This window comes from Balaenoptera physalus (genome assembly GCF_965194825.1).
Source record: "Balaenoptera physalus genome assembly, chromosome: 20".
Classification (NCBI taxonomy): domain Eukaryota; kingdom Metazoa; phylum Chordata; class Mammalia; order Artiodactyla; family Balaenopteridae; genus Balaenoptera; species Balaenoptera physalus.
The window spans coordinates 45,855,023-45,872,741 of record NC_138901.1 but is presented as its reverse complement, the minus strand read 5'-3'; the positions used below and the strand labels follow the sequence as shown (position 1 = coordinate 45,872,741).

Here is a 17,719-nt window from a genome sequence, read left to right as displayed (position 1 = left end):
TCAGTGTGGACAACCAGCCACCCTGACGGAACACTTTAGAGGCTGCAGAAGGAAAATCCATATGAATGTCAAAGGTATAAGACCTTGCCCTCATGAAAATTCATCAGCAGAGGAACATGGAGATAATTAACCAGGATGTAGCCCTCCAAAGAAAAAGCCTGGCCGGGTCGGTCTCACGGAACTGCCCTCCGACAGGGATTTGCGATTGGATTCTTGGAACTGCAGGGTTTTTCCACTCACTTGGAGTTATTTTTTAAAGGAGAGTTCAGCCTAAGGACCTAAGGCTACATTACATTAGCATTCCGGAGGTCAATATTTCCAGACCGCCTAGAATCATGTTGTTCTCTTACATTGTGTGGGTGAGAGAGGCGGCTACATTTTGGAAGGAGCCAGATGTGCCCACAGTAAAGGAAAAAAAAAAGCAGGCAATTTGAGCTACGGGAGCTGAATTTCTAGTGTTGGAGGAAGGAGGCAGGTCCCCCTTCCCCAGACTTTAGCTTGCTGGTCCCTCTGTTGGGATGTTGTTTCAGGATCCCTGCCCTCTCATCTCCCAGTCTCAGCGAAGATGTCATCTCCCCAGAAAATCACTCCTTCCCTGCCGCTCTCCATCATGTGCCCTTCATTTTTTGCCTTCACAGCATTTATTAATATTGGAAACAGTCTTGCTCATTTATCTGTTTATTTGTATATTATCTGTGCCATGCCCCACCCCCCCGGCCCCAAACACAGAATGTTTTCCTAACATCCTCAATCACCTGGGGTTCTGTGCTCAGAAGAGATTGCTGGACCTCTCCCCCATAAATTCTGATTCAGCAGTTCTGGGCTGGGGCCAGGGATTTTGAAACCAGCCCTCCCAATGATTCTGATCTTCGTGGAGATCATTCACAAGCACCAGAATGTGAGCTCCAAGATGGAAGGGCCATACCCATGTCCCTCTGTGCCCTGCATCTAGCATGATGCCCCTACAAGTGGGCTCTGGCCACCTCTTCATGGAATGAATTAATGAATGACCAAACGAGTCACATATAATTTGGTGGTACCAATCCTTGGTCCCATTTTGGCGATTCGGTATTCAGACGGAGCACCTATGACCCATGAGGAATGGCAGCAGGTGCTGGGACAGCCAAAAGATGGAGCCAGGCATGGCTGCCGCCCTCAGGGAGGTGACAGTCTGATGACGGGAAACTGAGTTTATGGAGGATTACAATAAAAGACCGAGAAAGGAAAGGACCGTAAGAGGGTCGTAAACAAAGTGAGTGTCAGGGGGTCAAAAGGATGGGACACTGCTTTCCAGATGGTTTATGTGGAGAAGTGGTCGGAGATAACTTCAGAAGAGGTGGGATTTTTTTCAGACAGTGCTTTCATTGTGCTTCACGTGTTTGTTATAAATTATACACACACGTGGTTAAAAATATTCAAACCACAGAAAAAGGTGCAGAATGAGAAGCCAGGCTCCTTCTCACCCACCCTGTCCCATCCTTCCTGTCTCCTCAGAGGTAGCCCATCATCAGACCTCGTGCACCCTTCCTGGCATATTCTGTGCATATCTAAGCCCACAGCTGGATAGAGCAGAGTGGGCCGATGAGGCAGAGATAGCAGATCAGGGGTCCAGGGGAAGGGAACAACCTAAGGAAGGGGTTGGAGGAAGTTGGAAAATTCCTTGAAAAATATTGACAGCTCTTAAGTGACTTGGCTTTGTGACTCAGGGCCATGAACCCCTGACTCTAGGAGGGTGGGAAGAGGGAGGTCAGACAAGGTAATAGGTAGCTTCCCACATCATTTGCTGGCTAAGCTTCTTGGAGCATGGGGCGGGGCGGGGCAGGGGAGGGGAGGGGCGGGGGGTGGGAGTGAGGCAGCCAGGGGTCAATATAAATTAAATATTGAAAACGCTCTCCTTTAAGAGCATGAGATGCAGGTTCTCATCACCACTTCTCCCATTAACCTTATGAGCCTTGGTTTCCTCACCTGTAAAATGGGCACAACAGGACTGTACTGAGAGTACTGTCATGAGGGTTGAGGAAACAAATGTGAGGCACAGAGCCTGGTGCAGAGGAGGTCCTCCTCCGTCTGATTCTGCTCCCCCTTGTCCCACCTCCTGGCGTCAACCACTATACGCAACTTGCCAGAAATGCCTTTGCGGAGGCCTCAGCTGACCCCAGCTCCGTCATTTATTTAAAAATGTCACTTCGGGCGAGTTTCCGGTTGTTCTCTGAGCCTCCACTCCCTCATCACTGCGTTGGTGGTGCCACAGCAAGAAGAGCTATGATGATATTCCAGACCCCTGGCACACAGGGGTGCCCACCTAGTGCCTGCCTGATCCCTTCTTTCCTTAGCGTCACAGCCCACCTAACTCAGCTCCTCGGCCACGGCCAGAGGGATGGCGCTCTTGCCTCTCCAAAGACCTGGTAAAAGAAGATTAGAGCCTGAGACACCCACCCCAGGCCGGAATTTTTAAAAACAAAACTTACTCGGATGTGAAAAATGCAGTCGTGTTTCCTTGGCTGGTTAAAATATTTGATGCTCATCGAATATTCAACAACAACCGAGAAAGGTTCTCTCACTCCACGTACTGTCAAAAATGTAATGTAATTATAGTGATGTTAAATATCCCCAGCTGTTCTGAGAGATTTGAATCTTAAATCAAGCCTGTCTCTACACATCCTGGGGTTGCAGCTGGAGACTCACACCAAGTACCATACCGAGGCAGAGCTGGGGAAGTTCAAGCAAGAACTCTGGGCTCGCACCTCCAGGCTTGCTTGTTAGATCCCGGCTCCATCGCAACATCGGTACAAGGACCCACAACTCGGGCTACTGGCAGCATCGCCAGAGAAAGCCATGTTCCTCAACAGGGCTGTGCAAACTGGCAGGTCATAAGCATCTATCCAAATAGTCTTTCAAATCCATGTACAGGGAGCATCAAGAGATACCGTAAAGTAAACGGTAATAAAGCGAATAAACACATGTCTCACTCTAGAGCCTTTGAGGTGCTTCTGTAAATCAAATTCTTGCCATAATTTGCTCTGCGAGACTGCTGAACAGCAGAATCAAACCTCATCTGCTTTCCTGGGCAGTAGGCTTAGATTTACGGACGTGAGTTCACAGTGGATGACCACGCCATTTCAAAGTGGGAAAATAATTTCCGTTAGGAGGGGTTCGAAGAGAAGATTAAACCCTTCTACTTTCAGAGATCAGAGTATCAACCACTGTCGGATCAGATATGCCACTGGAATCCGAAGGGGATGGCCAGCGTACAAATTTTGGAAGAGGAGTTCTCAGAGGAAGAAACAGACACTGCCGTGATATATTGTAAAAGCTTATGCACAAATATCCTCAGAGTCTATTTCAAGCTTCCCAGTGGCTTTCAACGTGACTTGAGCCACTCAATATCCCTCTCTGATTTTTAATTTGGGTCAGGGGACTAAAGAAACCCTAAAAGGCTCTGACCTACCCGTAAAGGTGTGAAATGAAAACTACATAATTGTTCCTGGCTAGAATTGTGACAATATATAGGAGGCCACACTATTCTTCCAGGGCCTGGAAGTCTGTCTGGAAAGAAGTGAGAGGGGTCATTGTAATAATGATGATGAAGATGATAGCGATGGCTCATGTTTATTTAGCACTTACGCATCTGTGCTTTTACGTTAAGGAGAGTAAGGACGACGCTTTCTGCATTTACACTCAGTTTTTATCCACCAGGACTAGACCACAGCTGGCTTTCAAGAAATCATTTTCGAATGGATTACTACATTATCTTTAAGTTTCACAACAACCCTGCAAGGAAGGTATGATCTCTGCGTTATGAATAAGGAAACAGGGTCTCAATGAAGGTAGTCAAACCCCCAGCAGTCACCCTGATAATCCCAGGCAGACCTGGGATTTGAACTTGAGTCTGATTCCTGAAGCCGCATTCTTCCTACTCCTCCTACTTTTTCTAGTTTTACTCCTTTCTAGTTGCTGGGGTCCAAATTCCCAATCTGGCATGAATGTTAAGCATGGATAAAATACTCCCACATTGACTATTTTTTTGAACCAAGCTACGTTTGTTACGGATTCTTTAATTTCTTGGTTTTAGGACAGACCCTGATCCTAACCTACACAGCCTGGTTCACAATGTGGGGTCAGGTGTGTAATAGAGAGTGTTTTGTACCACAAATGAGGCTTGTATTGGTTTTCTGTTGCTGCTGTAACAAATTACCACCATCTTAGTAGCTTCAAACAGCACAAATTAATTAGCTTATCGTCCTAGAGGTCAGAAGGCTAAAATCAAGGTGTTGGCAAGGCTGCATTCCCTTTGGAAGTTCTGGGGAAGAATGTGTTTTCTTGCCTTTCCCAGCTTCTAGAGGCCACCTGCTTTCCTTGACTCGTGACCCTTTCCTCCATCTCAAAGCCATCAATGTGGTGTCTTCAGATCTCTCTCTGACGCTCTGGCCTCTGCTTCCATGGTTACATCTTCTCTGACTGACCCTCCTGCCTCTCTGTTACAAGGACGCTTGTGATTACATTGGGCCCACTACATGATCCACGATAATCTTTGCATCTCAAAGCCCTTATTTTATCACATTTGCAAAGTCCCTTTTGCCATGTAAGGTAATGTGTTCACAGGTTCTGGGGATGAGGACGTGGGCATCTTTGAGGTGCCATTATTCAGCCTACCACATGGCCTTTGCAGCTTGGTTTGACTGACACTCTGGCTGGCCCCATGGTCCCTCTATGGACCCTCCTCTGGGGTGGCACTCACCCCGGAACAATGATGTCCCTGCTATGCACATCCTCCTGGGTTCACTGGGGAATCCAGTACTCCTCCCCCAGCTGCCCTTCCTTGCTCCATTCCAGCATGCCCATTCCATGGACATTCTTACAGACCTAGTGGGTCAGATATGACCAAGAGACCCCTTCGGATCCCTCCTTCTCAGCATTCATGGAGCCCGTAGCCTTGCCCCTCAAAGTGTGGTCCACGGACCAGCAGCATCTGCAGCATCTGCAAGCTTATTAGAAATGTACATCTCAGGCCCCATTGCAGACCTACCAAATCAGGATCTTTGCTATGGGCCCAGGAATCTGGGCATGCTAAAGTTTAGGAAGCATAGGCCTAGAGGCTTCTCCATTCATCCACGGCCAATTGGAATATGCTGAAACAGACCTCCCTGGGAAGGAGGGCAGGCCTCTGGGCAGAGATAAAGAAAGAACCCGACACCTCTTCTCAGCAGCCAGTTTTAGCACTGATTCTTTTCTGCAAGGCACTCAGAAGCCCATTGCTTTTCTCCTAAGAAAATTTTTCAGGGCAGGTGAAATCCCCTCAAGTCCACCCTGACCAGGAACAGAGGAGCTGGGGGAAGAAGAGGTATATGGGAGCCATAGAAGACCTGCATTCAAACTCTGGCTGTTTTCTGATCCTGTGCCATGTGACCCTGGGCAAGTCACTCCCCTCTCTGAAGTTAGGCAGGCAATAGAGTGCAATAATCACCCTCCATTGCTGCAAGGATAAAAATGAGACGGTATTGTATATTACACAATCCTATCCAGCTATGATCACTAAGACTCTGCTAATTAGAAATGCAGGTTCATTTGGCCAAAGCTACACTGGGATTTCTTTGTAGGAACAACTGTGACGTAGGGCAAAGAGTGTTTGCCCAAAGACTTTGGAACCTAAGATCAGGGTCTATGTCTGTGACCTTGGGCAAGTTATTGAACCATCTCACTTTCCTTATCTATAACAGGGAAAGAAGAATACTTTCCTGTCTGCTCCACTGTCGGGCTGGAATAAAATAATGAATGTAAAAGGACCTGGCAGAGAGTATGAGCTCAATAAGTGTGTGTGGAACCAGAGGAAACAATTTACTAAGCAAATTAATAGTATAAACAGTGGTGTCAGGGGAGATATTTGACATGCTCAGGAGAACAAACTTCCCCAGTACGTTCACGGCCTTTATTTGTTTTACCAACAATTCATGTTCCAATTATGCGTGACTCATCTATTTGTTCATTAGCACAGGTCTGAGTTGGATCTCAATTTGGCAACATCTCCTTAGTCAGGACTTCAAAGTTATCCATGTCCTTGAATGAATGAAAATGGGAATTTGTTCAGATTATGGCTGCATTAATATGTTTGCATAACTCCTAAGTTCCCCGTCATAAACCTATTTCCACAGGTCCATCATGGATCCTGTACTCCTAGGAATGGCCTTTTCTTCTCAGGGTGGCAGGTCTTGGAACCCAGGATGACTTCTAGGGGCTGCATCAACTTGCAGCGAAAGAAACTTCCAGTGAAGGCTTGAAAGACTGCGTTGGATACCCTCTATGGAAACGTTTGTTCTCACCAGCGTCTCTCAGAATTGGCAGAATGATGTCATCGAAAAGAACATCGGCTTTGGAGCCGATCTTTGGTTTAATCTTGACTCTGCTGCCCCCGAGCTGTGACTTTGTACCTCCCTGAGCCTCAGTTTCCTCATCTGTAAAATGGGTTCCATAACACCCATTCAATTCTGGTGAAATTGATGTGACTGTTTACGTAACAGGTGCCCTATACAAATCCTGGGCTAGAATCTGTCCCCATTTCCTGCATGATGGGCAGCTCCTTTTAAACCCGGTGACCCTGATGAGGCACACTGACCTCTGCTCGCCTATTTACCAGAAACAGTAGATTTGTGGTCATCTCTGTGGCCCAGTGTCTGGCACATAGTAGGCGCTCAATGTGCGTTGGTTGACTGAATCTCTGAGTAGCTGATCCAAGCAAAGCATTTAGGAGAACCAAAGCGACTGATGCACAAACTGAATGGCCTGGTTATTCCTCCAGCCCTTCTCAGTTGGGCAGACATCTGATTGATGTCTTCATGACGGGCCACAGTGGCCCCCCAATAGCCACTATCAGAATCAGCCTGACGTGGGTCCATTTGGATATCTGCAGACCTGTGCAGAGTTGACATTTGATTCCCTAAACTAATTTCCTGGAAGTCACATAACTTGGGGAGGTCTTTTCGTGTTCCTTGAGTAAATGTCTATTTAATCACCGCCCGGTCTCTAGCACTCCGATAACTTGTACATTTCCCCCTTAATCACTGTTTCAGCTCCGCAAAGAAAAGAAATGGTTGGCTGAAGAGCTTGGGCCATCTGCAGTAGTTAAGCCCTATTTTCCCCTGATCACTCATTTGGACGGAGAACTCTTCAGCTAAGTCCCACTGGTCATTTGGCTCATACCCTCATTTCACAGAGGAAGATACTGAGGCCAAAGTCACATAGCAGGTCAGGGCGGAACTGAGGCTGTACTGGTCTTCCCAGCAAATCCCCTGCCCCACCAATGCTGCTCTTTCCTCATCCAGCGGTGCAGCTGTGCCTTTCTGGTAGTGAGGATTTGGGTTCAAATCCCAGCTTTGCTATCTGCCGGCTCTGTGACTTTCAGCTGACTACAGAACTGCCCTGAGCTGAAGGTCCCCCATCTGCCAAATGGGGATGATTACACCACCTTTTAGGGTGATTGCGAGAATTGAGATGGCATAAAACGTGCCCAGCCCGAGGCTGGCACATCACAACCAGCCAGTGCTATTTGCCTTCATCCTTCCCTCGAAACGCTCACTGCAAGTAATATGAACAGAAATAGCTCACATTTATTGAGTCCTTACTGGGGTGCCAGAAACCATTCTAATCACTTGATGCTCATTTATTCCTCTTTCTCTAAAGGCAAAGGTATCTTTCTAAAGATACCTTTAGATACCTAAAGCCATCCATCCTCACAACTACTGCATTGCCTGGCCTAGCACCACTTCAATGGAATTTGCTGATTTTAAACAATATGTTGCTGAAATGATTTCTTGTTTTCCGTGGCTGGCTCATAGCAGCCAGCCTGCTTCCTGTGACAAAGTGTGAGGAAATCAAATGCTGTTTCCTTGGCTTTTAGTACATATGACTAGTCCAAAATCTGCACTCAGGGTTGACCCCCTGCTGATGGGGGTAGACAATGAGGACAGGGTTCAGGGAAGTGTGGAATTCTCCTGATGGAGTTAGGAATGGGGGGGGTGACAGTTGTGGGGGCTGGGACATCGATGAGATCTCCCTCTGTAGTGTGACAGCCAGTAGTGAAAGAAGTCAGAGCTTTTGCTACAAAGTTTAAAAACTCAGTTTGGCCTCCAGGTGTCCATCACATCTTTGCCTTATTATCCCCCAACTCAGCTCACCCAGCCCCCCCGACTCCCACCCCTGCCCACTGCCTTGAACTACTCTCAGCCCTAGAAAGGATGTGTCCAATCTCATCGTTTCATGTCTCTGTCCTTCTCATTTGCACATGCTGCCCCCTCCCCGAGAAGTCCCCTTTCTCTCCTTCTCTACCTTGGAACTCCTATTGATCCCTCCAGACTCAGCTCAGATGTCACCTCCTCCAAGAAGCCCTCAGAGGTCCCCAGTCTGAAGTGGGTACTCCTTTGAGCCCACGCAGCACCTCTGCCCTCCTGGCGTCTGCTGATGTATCTCTTTCCTCAACAATACTGCAAATTCATGGAGGACACATACCACACCTTATTTAATTTTACATCCCCAGCAGCTAGTTTAGAGTTTGACATATAGTTGACACTCAGTATACACTGGGTGATGGAAAGAAATGAACCAGGAAATGAGCATATCCCCACTCAGGTAAGTGGTCATGATAATAGGTGATAATTATATTGATCATAATTAATAACTGCTACCACGAGATACAAAGACTGTCGATCTCTTTATTCAAATTATAACAATAGCTCTTGAATATTGAGCACCTATGCTGTCCAGGCAGGGGCCGGTCACTGCATACATGTTATCTTCTTCCCAGCTCTTAGGGGCTCAGAGAGCGAAGCGCCTGCCCGAGGCACGTGGCTAGAAAGAGGCAGAACCAAAGCCTTAAACTGAGGTCCGCCTGACGCTTCCCCTGACCCGTGCCTCCTCCCAGAGAGCGTCACTGCTCCTTATTTTTGGACCTCATTGGTCTCTGTTCATGCCTGTCCCCGGACCCTCAGTCCCTCTTCCGAAGCCCCATACCCAGACAGACTGGCCTCACGGTTCTGCATCCTGCCCAATGGGAAGGCTGCTCTCCTCCGCCCCCAGGAAAACCCAGAGTGGCCAGTGTGCAGAGCCCAAGGTCCATGGCTGATGCCAGGGAAACCAAGCGGGCATTCAGAAGCGGAGCTGCTTTGTCTGACCGCTGAGTGATTAACCCTTGCACAGCTGCGACAAACATCCAGAGGAGCTGCAAACAAATACATCCTGAACGGCTTGCAGACTAAAATCCGACTCCCAGCCCTGCCCAAGGTAGAGGGCAAAAAGAGGAGGCTAGAAAGATACCTTTGCCTTTAGAGAAAGAGGAATAAATGAGCATCAAGTGATTAGAATGGTTTCTGGCACCCCAGTAAGGACTCAATAAATGTGAGCTATTTCTGTTAATATTACTTGCAATGAGCATTTCGAGGGAAGGATGAAGGCAAATAGCACCCCTGGTGTATATACTATTGTTATCTCTCCCCTGCTCTCCCCTGCTGGGTTTATCTCCGGACCGTGAGACCAACCGGATGGAATGAGACTTTGGGGCACATCTCCCCACTGGTCCCGCTGGACGTCCACTGCTCACCTGTGGCACTTAGGGCTTGGAAACTTACTCTCCCTTTCTGTCCCCCGAAGGAATAAATGCCCCCAAATTGCCTGGGCACTTCCTCGTTAGAAATGCATTCCACTGGTATTCCCTGGAGAAATTAATCCAGGAGTCTGGGAGGACAGCAAGGAGTCTTGGGGTTACCTGGGGAAGGTCTTCATTCCCCAGGTTTTCCTTAGCACTGACTACACATCGGGCTCTGTGTTGGGGGCCGGAGATGGCAGGGAAATCAGACCTGATTCCCACTCAAGTCCAGAGGGGGAGACACACAGACCAGGAGGTGTGGTGACACGCATACGTGTGAGGGTTGACACCTAAATGGAAGGCACAGTGCGAAAAGAGGAAGGCATCAGTGGTTTGGTGATGAGGGGAAGGGGTGGGTAGTCAGGAAAGGCTCCAAAGCAGCAGAAACGCCAGGCTGGATGATGGAGGATGACGAGGTATGCCCAGGCACACAAAGCAGCAGGGTGGGGCGGGGTGCGCTTAGGGTAGCAGAGGAAGGCAGAGAGAGGCCTGAGGAGCGGGGGGGGTCCAGCTGGGGTCAGCCATTTGGCAGAGCTTGATATGTGGTGCCAGAGAGGGCGTGGCCAGAGACAAGGCCGGGCTCAGGTATAAGGCCTGAGGAACTTGGACCTCATCCCCAGGACAGGTGAGTCACTGAAGGGTTTTAAGAAATGGGGTGCTACGCTTTGAGTGGACCTTTAGAAAGACTGCTCTGACTATAGTGCCGAGGGTGGATGCAGAGGGCGGGGAGCACTGAGCTGGAGGCCAAAGACCAGTTAGGAGGCTGGTGCCCTTTAAAGGCAACGTTTTTATAGGGACCCAGCACAGTCTGAAGAGCTCCCTCCTCTCTCTATGTCTGTAAACACACACACACCCTTATATACAAATACAGGCACAGCTGATGCGGTGTATATACTATTGTTATCTCTACTAGATGGAGTAGGAAACTAAAGAACAGAGAGATTAAGTCACTTGTCCAAGGGCACACAGAAAGTGGTAGTCTCAGGATTTGAGCCATCAGTTCAGCTTGAGCGTTCATGCTCTTAACCACTACACTAGAGTGTCACTCCATCAAAGATGACTAAGGATTTGGGACAGGGTAGCATTGTTAAAGGAAAGTATTCCTGATGGGCCCACTCTATATTAGGGGCTCCTCCGAAATAGCTTTTGGCTTCCATGGATAGAGGGGGTGCAGCCTTTAATTCTGAAGCCCCTGGGAAAAAACTACAGCATGAAATGTGAAGGAGTTGGAAACTCCCAGGACAGGGCCATGATATGAAACCACTAGGAGTCACTTGAGTCCCCAGGAACACATACCTTTGGGGAATGGAGGTAATACTTTTGCTTCGGTGGGTGTGGGCCTGCAAATTCTTCAGACACAGGAAGGCAGGGTACAGGGCGGTCAGAGAAGGCTGTGCCCCAGTGAGAAGAAACCTGCTTTCGTCAACTCACAGCCATTCCTGCCAGGGAGGCTGAAGTCAGGTGACTGCTGCAGGTGCTATGTGCTCTGTAGGCCCCAAAACATGTGGCCAAGGCTATGACACCCTGGGGCAGCCCCACTTTCCACTCTCTCAGCCATGCTCCCAGAAGGGATAGGATTTGGAGGTGGCTGAGGGCTAGAGCCTACCCGGGGGCCCTCTGATAGAAGAGAGGCCCAGGATCAGAGAGGAAGGTTCCATGTGGCTTCTGCGTGATACATTTGGTGGTATGCAAAGTTGGACTTTGAGCTTGCTGGCTCTGGGCTTCGGACAGCATTTTAGAGCCTCATATCCTTCATCTTTAAAATGGGAATAAAATTCTGCCAAAGCAGGGCTGTGGTGAGTGTCAAAAGTGAATCCTGGCTGTTAGCCCACGATCCACACTTTGTAAAGCCATCGTCAGATGTGCAGAATTTTCCAAGTGTTGTACAACTTTTGGAGTTGGAGCTGCTGGTACTTGAATGTAACACTGAACTTGAGTCCAACTCTAGGGGCTGCTAGTTAGTGGTCAGCCAAAGAACAATAAACAATAAGGGATCGCGAACTTCATTCCTTCACCTTTGTGGATGGAACTCAGAATTGTGTTTGAAGTCTGGGCAAAGTCACTTAGAAGCATATGTTAACAGCACCTCCTGCTTGCTACGGTGGGGAAACCACAAGGTAGGTATTCTTTAAAAGCCAGCTGAAAAGCTCAGGAAATAAGGGATATTTGGGGAGTGGATAATTCACAGCTACTGTGTATACAGGCTTAAAGCAAAGCAAGGAGGGCAAGACTGAAGCCAGGGTCACCATCCTAGATAAGGACTAGCCCAATCAGCTAATCAGAGGCCTGGCCTGATGGGCATCCGTGCCAACACCTATTGGAACCAGAGCATCTATTTACCATCCCAGAAAAAGCACTGTCATAGATGAGATTGCCAGGAGTGATGCCTAACGCTGGTAAAATCACCATCAGAGCATTACAAGTAAACACACGCACCAACATTCCCTGCACTAGTGGAAAAGCCCAAACCCCCCAAGGGGCATTTACACACCAATGGCTGGACAGGCTCGAGCCACGCTGAGGCTTGGCACCAGAACTCCTCCTAGGCAGACCACACAAGGCAGAAACCTTCTGTCCGACAGCTGCGTTATCCAGACCCCAGCATGGGGGAACCAGCACAGCAAACAGTTTACAAACCCCGAGCACAACTTCTCTTGGCCCCGGAGGTTCACATCAATATCTCTGCCATGCTGCTTTCCCCACTGCAGGGCATTGGTTCCCCTAGACCGGAAGACCCATACTCACACCTTGGGGGGTCAAGGGCCCCAATGGTGCCCGCCACAGCTCAATTCCCGGGTAGCTTAAGACACAAGCGCTTTCAAAAAGTAGCACAAGGGGCTGCTGCCTCTCCCACCAAACCAGCTACTGCTTCAGCGTTGGTTGGTATTCTGGGAGTTTCCTCCAAAGTCCCCCTAGATTGGAAGTGTTTTGGAACTCTCAAGCCATAAGCTGCTTAGGGTCCCAAGCTTGCTTAGGGCCTCTACCCGATTCTCGCAGTGGCCCATTTTTTGAAGAGCTTCCTATCGGTTTTCCCAAAGACAACAAGCCCACACTTAAGACATGCTTCTCTCTCTTCCCATCCCTTCATCCCAGACACAGGGTAGCTACCTGGAGCCCTGTGGACCTGGGGGGTGAGATGGGGGAGAAGGTATTCTGGGGGGGACTGGTATTCCCAGAGGGGACCATAGCCAGCGAAGCGGAGGGACTTGGGAGCTGACAGCGCAAGGAAGAGGCCGGGACAGGGGAGCCAGGCGACTCCTCCTGCAGTGGTGTCCAAATCCTCACAACCTGGAGAAGACTCGGGGTACCTAAGAGTGGGTTCAGCCTCGGCCTCGTGGGCTGATGTCACCGCCAGGGGCCTGGGGTCCAGCCCCGGGGGGCGGGGAGAGCCGGCCGGCGGCCTTCCGGCGCGGGAGATTGGGGGAGCCGGGGGAGCGGGTTCGCGCGGAGGGCAACTCACGGAGGAGAAGTTGTGCGGGCCGCAGAGCTCGCCGCGGTACTTGCAGGAGAGCAGCATGTCCTCGAGCTGGTGGCCCAGGCGGTCCATGAAGGCGGCGCTGATGCCCTCGAAGTGGCGCGGCGGCAGGAAGAGGCGGAAGTCGGCCAGCTTGCGGAACCACTGGCGGCGCGGCTCGTCCCCCCTCAGCAGCTCGCTGACCAGCGGGCGCGCCGTGCGGTTGGGCAGCAGCAGCCCGAGCCAGTGGCCGGCGTAGTAGAGGTCCCCCTTGGAGAGGCGCGGGAAGCGCAGCGGGTTGTTGTTGCACACGGTGACGGCGGGGAAGGGCAGCTGGCGGCTCCACTCGCGGTGCACCCGCGTGTGCGACGGGAAGCTGAGCCAGTAGAGCAGGCGGTTCGAGGACCAGGACAGCAGCAAGCCGAGGGACGTGCAGAAGGCCAGCACCCACAGCGCCCGCCGCCGGAAGGAGCCCCCCGCCGCCGCACGCCCCGCGCACATGTGCCGCAGCCCGTGCAGTTTAGCGCGGCTCAGCGACGGCCGCCCCCTGCGGGCGACCCCCGGCCCCTGCAGCGCCCGCTCGCGCTCGCGCTCGCCGCCCCGGCCGCCCCGGGGCCGCCCGGCGGCCGCCACCGCCGCCGGCGCCGGCTCCTCGCGGGCCATGCGGAAGCGTCCCGGGCCGGTGAGCGCGGCCGCGGGCCGCCCGGCTCCGCCACTCCGGCTCATTCATTCAGCCCGCGGCTGGCGGCAGCGGCGGCGGCCCCGGCCGGGCGGAGCCGCCATGGGAGTCCGCAGCAGCAGTGGAAGCAGCAGCGGCAGCCGCTGCGCGCAGCCCGCGCCAGGGAAGCGTGCGCCCGAAAGGAGCTCCGGTGGCGCGGCATGCCCGCCCGGCGCCGCCACCGCCGCCTCCGCGGGCGCCCGCCCGGGACCGAGCCCGCCTCGGCCCGCCGCCCCTGGCACGGGCCTCCCCGAGCGCCTCCCAGGCTCTCCTGGCCCCGAGTCCTCCTGGCGGACGCCCGACGCCGGCCACTACCTCTGGAGGGGCCCCGCTGGGCGCCGCCTCTCCGGTCTCTGGGCGCTGCGCCCGCCTCCCCTCGTCTTGGATCTCGGGGGACCCTGAGCCGAGCCCCCCCGGCTCCGCCTAACCCCAGCTTTTACGCTGGTTTCGGGAGAGCAGCCACTCGGCCACCAATGCCCGATTCGGACACCCCAAAGGACCCCACCAGCCCGGCCGGTGGCCCGCGGTGCTGGGACACGGGGGAGAAGGCGCCGGGGGACGAGCGCCCCCAGAGGCGCGCGGCGGCTCCTGGCTTGGCGGGTGCGGTGGGCGTGTACAGCGGTGAGCGGTCGCCCTGCTGGCTGCTGCCCTCTTTCCCTTTCCTCCGGGACCCTTCTCACTGCTCCTCTGGCTGCGCTCGGCTCAGAGCTGCTAAGGCTCCCCCAAGTCCGGAGCCCGCGCCTCGCCTGGGGCTGGGGGCGTCTCAGGGTCCTGCCAGAGGCTGCTGGCCGCTGGGCTCCTTCAAGGGTGCTGGCCAGAGGGAAGTGTCGCTTCTCCCGCGGCTCTCCGAAGTGCCTCGAGTCTCCAGAAAAGCCCGGTCTCGCCGTCCCTTGCCTCTTCTTTTTCCTGCCCCGGTGCTCCAGGAGCCGGGGACTGAGGAGCCCCGGCTGCACCTCTCGGGGGTGACCCGGACTCGCGGCCCCGCGCGCCCGGCTCCTCTCGAGACTCCCAGCCCCGCGGCGGCGGCGGCGGCGGCGGCGGCTGCGCTCCTCTCGCGGCTGCCCGGCCCTCTTCGGGCCCCGGGCGAACTTGGGCAGCGGCCGCGCGACGCTGGCGCGGCTGGGCTTCCAGCACCTGCTCCTCAGCTCGCTGGCCCCGCGGCTCCGGGCGGGCGGGGCGGCGGCGGCGGCGGCGGCGGGCGCCGTGCGCTCCCGGAGACGCGGTGCTGACGCGCGCGGCCCCTCCTGGCTGCATTTTAATTCCTGGCCACTGTGGCCGCTGCACACCAAGCGGGAAGCGTTTTGCCGGAGCCGGCGGGCGGGGTGGGGTGGGGTGGGGGGAATGAGCTGCACAGATGTGCCGCGCTGGCGGGAGAGACGTGGAGTAGAAACGCTGCGTTTACGTGGGCCGCGTGGGGATGAGTGTGAGGACACTTCGGACTGTGCGGGCTGGACTGTCGACAACCTGAGCCGCTGTCTAGGGTGGGCATTTGAGCTAGTGTGTGAGTGGGGCGTCATGCACTGAGTGTGGGTGGGATGTGCGTGTGTACGTGTGAACGGGCATTTCTGTGTATCTGGTGAATGTGAGCCTACGTGCGGAGCTGTGGCTCTCTGAATGTGTGTGCTGTGTGTAGGACAGTGTGATGGCTTGTACGCTGTACGTGTGTGTGTAAGTGTGCATGTAGGCGGTGGGGGGCGTGAACGGGCGTGTGGACGTGTGGGTGGATACCGGGGTTTCTGGAGGTGGTGTGTTTTGCGTGTGTGTGCTGTGTAAATGGGTATGTGTGTTGAGGTGCTGGGAACGGTCACTGGGTCTCTGGCAGGTTGGGCTCAGTGGGGCAGCCCTGCCCCCTGCCTGTTAGGAACTTCCGGTGTCCTCCAGCCACTTCCCCGGTTGGGTCCGCTGCCCAGCCCTGGCGCAGTCCACCAAGTGCAGCCTTCCTGGGTGGGTGGGGGGGGAGGAGGATGACTTCCAGGGACAGGAGACTCCATCCCTGCCATTCTCATGGCGGGGTTCCTACAGCTGGTGGGCTGATGATGTCACCCTTCCCTCCTGGACAGGCTCAGGGTCTTCCACTAAGCCCTGGGGCACTTTTGGACACTTTCATTTAGCTTTTTAAAATATTCTGCCTTGGCGTGTTTGGGAGGATGGGTGAAGCATGCAGTGTACAGCTAACTCCATTTCACACTAGACTTGGGAGGCCAAGTACTTGCCCAAGGTCAAACTGCCCCTAAGTGGTCGATCAGGATTCTACACCCAGGTCCCCGAAGCCCTGGTTCCTTCGACTGTACCATGGGGCCTTGCAGTTTGCACTCTCTGGGCCAGGCGCCTCGAGGCCAGGGCTGGAGTCTTGCTCCTTGCCTGCCCCGCGTGGTGTATGGTGGGTCTCTTCCCGTATTTCCCAGATAATTGACTCACTGAGGCCTCACTGGATGGATAACACTTCCAGCCTTATTATTCCCTGGGATAAAGGAGTTTCGTAGACATTTTCCAGAGAGTAGATTGTGATGGTGGCGGTGAGGGGAGAGACAATGTGAAGGGATCCTGAGGGTGGGAGGGCACCCCAGTGAAAGCTGGGAGATTTGGGGTTTGGAGGATTTGAATTTGGGCCTGGAGAGGCATTTCACCCATTTTGTGATGATTTATTAGAGGTGGTCCAGGTAAGTCTGTTGAACGAGCATCAGGTGTCTGAGCGGTGCTGGGTGGGCTTTCCCTCCCCACTGACCTGGAGGGTATATGCCAGCATGGCAGCCCCTGCATCTGGTCTCTGGAGACGGGGATATCTGAGCTCCACACACACACACACACACACACACACACACACACACACACACTCCTGGAGGCTCTTCTCATTGACCTGGGGAAGAAGCTATAGAAGTTAGGCTTTGCTAAAATTCTGCTTTGGATTCGGTTCCTTGAAGATATCTGTTGCTAGCTTTGGGGGGAAGGTTCTGAATCTGCCAGTTTTATGGGGCCTCTAACAAAGGCTCACACACCAGTGCTTCAGCCTGGTCCCAGCAGTCCTGGGCTGGTGGAGGGGGAGGGGAAGGGTGCCACAGTGACACATATCCAGACCAAGGTGGGGCGACCTTGTGAGCTCAGTGAAATTACTGATGAAGCAGCCAGGGCAAGCATGCGACATCTTCCAGCATCATAGCCCTGGGGTGGCACGAAACTCTGTCTTGTAGAAACCTTTAAGACCTTTTATGTTTCTGATTTGTTCAGCTGTTGTGGGCTTTTTCTTTCCTGGCATTTTCCCCCTTGAAATGTACACATGCTGCTTTTGGTTGCCTGAGTATCTTCTCTGCCATGGTTTTTACTGTTAATTCTCCAGATGGGTCACTTTTTCAGAGAGAGGAAGGGTATCCTGCATGGGCTTCAGGGGTCTTGGCACAGAAATCCAGAGACAGACACAGGGATGCCTAGTGATCCCAAGTGATCGATGGCTTTCTTTTTGGCACATGTACGCAGTGCGTTTCCTACACTGCCTGAAATCCCCCCCCCAACCCCTTTCTCGACCAATACTTTGACCAGCTCTGTGAAGTTCTGCTCTTTCCTCAAATCCCAGCTGAAGCATTGCCTCCTAGGTAACTGGATTGATACCTGCATCATAGACTTTGTATAGCACCTTGTCACTGTGTGTGTCTAGGCTTTTCTTCTGGACGTGAGCCCTTTGAGGACAGGAACCACATCTCATTCACATTTTTGTCTCTATCTCTCAGCACAGTGCCCTGGCACCTAGATGAAACACACCAAAATGGGGAAGAGGAGAAAGGAACTAAGATTTCTTGCCTATTTCTGTATGCCAGGCAACTGTACCAGACACATAAACATATTTAATTTCTTATTCCAACCTTGCAGGGGGGTATTTTTACCCTCTTTTTACAATTGTTGAACCAAGGGCATGGAGAGCAGG

General features: G+C 52.8%; 1 protein-coding gene across 2 annotated transcripts in view; it reads right to left on the bottom strand.

The window, feature by feature from the left end:
- Nucleotides 1-17,719, bottom strand: part of ASIC2 (acid sensing ion channel subunit 2) — a gene marked incomplete at its 5' end in the record, with an annotated part of 1,029,497 nt that overhangs the window by 236,331 nt on the left and 775,447 nt on the right. Inside the window, one exon of one of the 2 annotated variants that reach the window (XM_082443708.1) lies at nt 13,092-13,811. The exons of the other annotated variant lie outside the window; for it this stretch is intronic. Coding sequence (XP_082299834.1) covers nt 13,092-13,811 — 720 coding nt within the window. Of the gene's footprint in view, nt 1-13,091; nt 13,812-17,719 lie in introns of those variants that run through there. 2 annotated transcript variants of the gene reach the window in all.